The sequence below is a fragment of the Seriola dumerili genome, unplaced genomic scaffold (assembly GCF_002260705.1).
Source record: "Seriola dumerili isolate Sdu_G_001 unplaced genomic scaffold, Sdu_1.0 BDQW01000018.1, whole genome shotgun sequence".
Taxonomy (NCBI): Eukaryota; Metazoa; Chordata; class Actinopteri; order Carangiformes; family Carangidae; genus Seriola; species Seriola dumerili.
In genome coordinates, this window is record NW_019174273.1 from 820,375 (window position 1) to 826,405 (window position 6,031).

At 43.1% G+C, this 6,031-nt stretch overlaps 1 protein-coding gene across 1 annotated transcript; it reads left to right on the plus strand.

The window, feature by feature from the left end:
* LOC111233085 (nuclear receptor subfamily 4 group A member 2-like) lies at positions 1-3,700 on the plus strand. The gene is made up of 6 exons (XM_022760845.1): positions 1-852; positions 1,941-2,070; positions 2,195-2,352; positions 2,470-2,669; positions 3,090-3,268; positions 3,441-3,700. Exons 1-6 carry the CDS (start codon positions 1-3, stop codon positions 3,698-3,700), a joined length of 1,779 nt encoding a protein of 592 aa, XP_022616566.1.
* The last annotated feature ends 2,331 nt before the right edge of the window (positions 3,701-6,031 follow it).

Genomic DNA, 6,031 nt, shown 5'->3' on the forward strand with positions numbered 1-6,031 from the left:
ATGCCGTGTGTCCAGACCCAGTGCGGATCCTCTCCACAAGGAGCCAGCCCGGCTTCCCAGAGCGGCGGCGGAGAGCGCAGCTGCGACTTTCTCACCCCGGAGTTTGTCAAGTTCAGCATGGACCTTACTAACAGTGAAATCTCTGCTGCAACGTCGGGCCCTACTTTTGGCCCTCTGCCGGACTCTTACAGCTCCGGGTACGACGTGAAGCCCCCGTGCCTCTTCCAGATGTCAGTTCAGGGGGAGCTTCCGTGCGTCAAGGTGGAGGATGCGCACGGGTGTCCGCGGTATCAGCCGAATCAACATCCCTCACACCAGTCCGACGAGCTGCTCGCCTCCCCGGGATCCGTTTATTATTACCGCCCTCCCTCACCGCACACCCCTATCGCGTCCAGCTTCCAAACGCCGCCGGGACACATCTGGGATGACTCCGGCTCTCTGTACAGTTTCCGACAAGACTATTTGGCGGCGGCGCACAGGAAAAGCGCACTATCCAGATTTTCTCTGTTTTCTCTCAAACACGCGCAGCACAGCGGTCAGAGCTTGTCCACCTGCCAGATGAAATTTGACCGATCTCTCCACGTGTCCATGCACCTGGACGCAGCCGGAGCGCACCAGCCGCTGGACACTCCCGGGGTTTTGGGTTCCGCCGGGCTGGGAAAGCAGCCCGGTGTGGGATTTCCTCACCCGCTCCAGCTCGCCCACAGTCACCACTTTATGGACTACCAGACTTCTTCTGGCCCCAGCCGAGGACCAATGAGCACGGAGGGGCTGTGCGCGGTGTGCGGGGATAACGCAGCCTGCCAGCACTACGGAGTGCGCACCTGCGAGGGCTGCAAGGGTTTCTTCAAGGTTTGTTCTCAGCGCAACTTTATTTTAAGCTGCATGAAAAACGGGGGAGTTTGCAGGCAGCTGATGGACATGATGCAGACGCTAAAAAGTTTAAAGGGAGTTGTAAGGCAGCAAATTTCTGTCAAAATGAATGTATCCGACCCCGCTTTCATGAAAAGTAAAATGTGAAAATATCATCTTTTCTAACATATTCTCTTTTTCCACATGGCCCCACCGTCGCCTAATGAAACCCTCATTTTGAGTAATAGGTTATAATGTAAAAATCCCACTGGGACTCCTGACTGGCCTCATAAATTGGACATTATACTTCAGATGCACGTTTTGATCCCTTGACACGTACGTTTTTAGGGCCAACTGTCCTGTATGAAAATGGTCACCAACGTGCCATGAATAAAAACCTCCCCCTTCTCCTCTCTGAGGGAGATTCCCGGGGGCGATTCTCCAAATTATGAATGACCACGATCCTGTGTTTACCCAGACTGCCCTGTCGGCCTGCTGAATGCCTTATACTGCCTCAGATGGCCCACAGGAGCAAGAGTGCTGCTGTTAATTTTCAAAGGACCCTTTGCTGGCTATGCATGTGGAGCAATTTTTAAAGAATCACTCAAATAGGTTTATTTGTGACATTATTGTTGCACAAATGGGAAAGTTACTGTTCTTTATGGTTCCTCTTGTTGTTTTCTTTAATATGGACCATTGAAGGACTAAACCCCAAAAAGGTTCCCAGTGCAAATAGATGAGATAATAATTGACATGCTTCTAAATGCTTCTAGAAAATCTAATTTTTTGCCATTTAGAGAACCCTTTCAGAATAGTTCTACACCAGGATATTGGTTCCACAGAGACCAATATTGTGATGTATTGGCTTTTGAACTGGTACCACAGAACATGTGCAGAAAAGGTTCTTTGTTGTGGATGACTGGATTGAGGTTCAAAGCTGAATTTAAACCTGTCATTTAATTTAAAATTAAATATTATCTATAGTCTCAGCTGAGTGAACATCTATTTAATTTAAGTGCATTTATTGTATTTTTTTTTTTTACTTTGTAAACTGAACAATATCTCCATTTCTTTTTGTCTTCACGCAGCGCACAGTGCAAAAAAATGCCAAATACGTGTGTTTGGCTGCCAAAAGCTGCCCGGTGGACAAACGCAGGAGGAACCGATGCCAATATTGCCGCTTCCAGAAGTGCCTTGCAGTGGGAATGGTTAAAGAAGGTAAACAGATACACCTTGAAACCACCTTTCATATGTGACATTGGGGGTGAAATCGTCTTCAAAAAAACCCCCAAGTCGAAACAGAAGCTTAAAAGTATTTCCTGTTTGTCCACATGCTCCACAGTGGTGAGGACAGACGGTCTGAAAGGTCGAAGAGGTCGTCTGCCGTCCAAACCTAAAGCTCTTTCAGACTCGTCTTCACCTGTCAGCACCCTCCTGAGCGCCCTCATCAGGGCACATGTGGAGTCAAACCCCTCACCCTCTCGCCTTGACTACTCCAAGGTAATCAGAGCTTACAAGAATTACTCCACTAGCCTAACACACAATTAGCACAAAATACAGCAGTAATGGTATTGTCTCTGATCCCTACCTGATGCCACTGGTGACCTTTCATTGCAGTTCAAGGAGAGTCCTGGAAGTCCGCTGGGAGACGATGCACAGCACGTCCGGCAGTTTTATGACCTCCTGACCCGATCAATGGAGGTGATTCGAGGGTGGGCGCAGAAGATCCCAGGCTTTACCTCCCTAACCAAACACGACCAAGACCTCCTCTTCTATTCAGCTTTCCTGGAGCTCTTTGTTTTACGACTCTCATACAGGTAAAGAACAAAACTTTCGTCACACACTGAGGTACTGACTTCTGTAATTTCCTCTTTCTCATCAAAAACTGGACAGAGCACCTAAGTTAGCAGTCAGTCCACTGCAGGTAAATATGTTTGTTGAATGGATCTGCCAATAAAAACAACAAAACCCAGGAATGGATTTAATTTTCTAGCAGGTTTGGCACTAATGACAGGTGGGTTAGAAGCTCGAGAAGTACATGGGAATTTATTGAGGGCAAGCTTTATGTCATAGGCCCTAAAATTTAACACTATGCTCTTATTTTGAAATACAGATGAATTTTGTGTCTGATAATGGCTGCATGCAGAACCAATGTTGTGCATAAAAGTGTAAACGGTTTATATCCACTTCTGCCTCTCAGCTTTTCACTTTCAGCACAAGCTGTCATAATGTTTCAGATCCAGCCCGGAGGACGGGAAGCTGATCTTCTGCGACGGGTCGGTGTGGCACCGGCTCCAGTGCCTGAGGGGTTTTGGGGAGTGGATTGACAGCATTGTTGAATTCTCTGGCAATCTACAGAGGATGAACCTGGACGTCTCCACCTTTTCCTGCATATGCACCCTCGCCCTGGTCACCGGTGAGACGCTCAGAAACACTTTGTTTATGCTCATACCTAACTAACTCATTTAAAGAGTAGCCCAGATTTACACATCTGTAGTTTTATGTTAGAAGGACACATTCGTTCTGAATCATTTTCCCATTATAAACCATCTAATGTGTTTTTGAAAACGTGACTTACGGACCTGCAGAGAGGCACGGACTGAAGGAGCCGAAGAAAGTGGAGGAGCTGCAGAACAACATCGTCAAGTGCTTGAAGGACGGCGGGATGTGCGCCGACGGAAGCTCAAGCTGCTGGTCCAACCACCTGTCCAGACTTTTAGAGAAGCTGCCTGAACTTCGCACTCTGTGCATCCAGGGCCTGCAGAGGATTTTCTATTTGAAGCTGGAGGACCTGGTGCCACCGCCCGCAATAATAGATAAGTTATTCCTCGACACGTTGCCATTTTAGAGACATAAGAGAATACACACGGGGACCTTTTTTCTGTGTTTTTCTCAGCGATGGCACTGGTACACTTCTGCTTTCATCCCGACAGTCATTCCTGACAGTCTGAGCTCTGTGCACTGCAAAAAGAACATTTCAAAAACTAATACTGAGCAATTAAATCACATTTTCCTATCTAAATGATTTGTGCGTTCCATCATGTTTAGGTTCTTTATAACCTATACTAGTCATATAGTGACTATCATATTCAGTAGACTCTATCATGGTCTTGTGTTCTCAGTAAAATGTCATTGTCCATGTTTTAATAAATAAATGAAGCTACTGCTGCTGAGCTTTGATTTATTGAAGGCTTGATGTGCTGCAGGGCTGAAGAGGTTTTTTTTTTTGTTGTTTAATTTTGATTTTTTAGGGAGACAATAATTTGAAAATCATGTTATTCCTTATAAACACCTATCAAAACTCAAGTGTTTCAAAGTTTTATTCAGCTAATATTTATTTCTGGACATAAAATGCCGATTTCAAGACTTTATTTTAGAGTAAAATTAAATATTGGTACCTTTTCATGGAGGCTGGACACTAAACACACTTTTTAAAATGACACCTCTGTTGCAGTTATGTGTTAAACAAATGGTTTAATTCAGTTTTGAGGGCTGTGTTTTTTTCCCCCTGAAAGAGTGTTGGAGAGTTCATAGCTTTTACAGGTTTTCTGTAAAGACTCATTCAGTCTGCTCAGGTCATGTATTGTCACATAAATTTTTATTTTTATTTTTAATCATTTAAGATTCCTAACTCAGTACAAGGATTAACTAAACCCCCTGTTCAACACTTTGCTATGACAACAAGAAGGCCCACATTCAGTAATTATAGACATTAATAACTGTAATTTAATCAGGTAAATACCAAAAAGGGAGATCATCAAAATAACAGATATTCAGAAACAACAATATACATTTATATAAATTATATTGGGAATTAGAAGTAACTGCTTACTTTTGTTTCAAATGCTGCAGCAAATTTTCTTGACAGATTTCACATTTTGCTGTTTTCTAAAATTGGCCTGGGCAAAATTGAACATGATGCAGATTATGACTAATAATTTAACAAGTGAAAGTGGTCGGACTACTGTAAGAGATTACATTCATATTAAAAGTACTGGGTTAAAAAATGAACCCAGCACTTTTTAGTGTGTTGTATCTAATCTAGACCGATGTGCCGGGAATCTTAGATTTTTTTTGTTGTCATTTTTGATATTAAATGACATATAAAAAAAGGAAAGTTGGGAGAGTAAAAAAAAAACTCTGCCACCATCTATATATTTGCATGTGTGCATGATCCTGATCATGTAAAGGTCAAAGGTCACAGTGGTCCTCAGTATTTTTCAGAGGAAGTATTTTTTCAGGAAGGCAAAACAGCTGAAGATTTCATACATAATTTTTTCTGTGTGTGTGCGTGCATGTGTATGTGTGCATTTGTGTGTGTGTTTCATGACCGTTGGCTACCTGACATTTCTGCAGCCCTTTGGTCAGATCTGGCATTAAAGAGGCCGGTTCCTGCTGCTGTTGGCAAAGATAAAGGCCATGAATGCAGCACCTGCACCGGGAAAAGTCAAACAGGGGACTGAAATATTGCTGCTGAATAAAACCTATGATAACCTATTATGACAACAGCCTGACATGAGTCAAATGTATTTAAATCATGGGGAAATTTAAATCATTAGAAATCATCCCAGCTTGTGTTGTTTGATTTGTTCACAGCGTCAGTTTTATCTGCTACAAGGTGACATGTTTTCTCTTCTGTCTGGTAAAAAGAATTGATTTATGTTGTTTTTAAAAAAAATAAATAAAAGTCTCATATATAAAAATAGCATGATGTTCCCAAGGAGGTTTTAATAGGCCTGCAGATCAATAGTGGAGGCTGTTCAATGCTTCAGCATGGCAGGCTGAGATAGAAACGAATCGATGACAATATCGGAGAAACATCCAATTTATCCTGATGTTGATGGTGATTGACAGGTGGAGAGAGAGAGTACAATACAATAACAGACATTTCACAGCAGAACTACAGCGCTCGCTCCTATAGCAGTTTTATAGGCCTGGATATTAAAATATTCCAGTCAGTGCTGCATGATCACTACTGATACTAGACTGTAACTCCATAGGAACATTACAGAAATATTAGCCTATAGGAATTCTAGTGATAGACAAATGGTCCCACATTCACACACACAGAAGTTGCCATTACTCTGTCAGTGAGTCTTTTCAGGATGTAAGCCAGACACGCATCGTAGCTGCTTCAGCTTTTCCAGCCAGCAATCCCACCGCAATTTCTGCAGAAATT

Bases quoted from the DNA above. Each gene is read 5' to 3' on its own strand.
- LOC111233085 (XM_022760845.1), top strand. From the start codon at position 1: ATGCCGTGTGTCCAGACCCAGTGCGGATCCTCTCCACAAGGAGCCAGC. The intron at 2,353-2,469 runs GTAATCAGAGCT...CTTTCATTGCAG, and splicing joins CTCGCCTTGACTACTCCAAG to TTCAAGGAGAGTCCTGGAAG. The intron at 2,670-3,089 runs GTAAAGAACAAA...ATAATGTTTCAG, and splicing joins GTTTTACGACTCTCATACAG to ATCCAGCCCGGAGGACGGGA.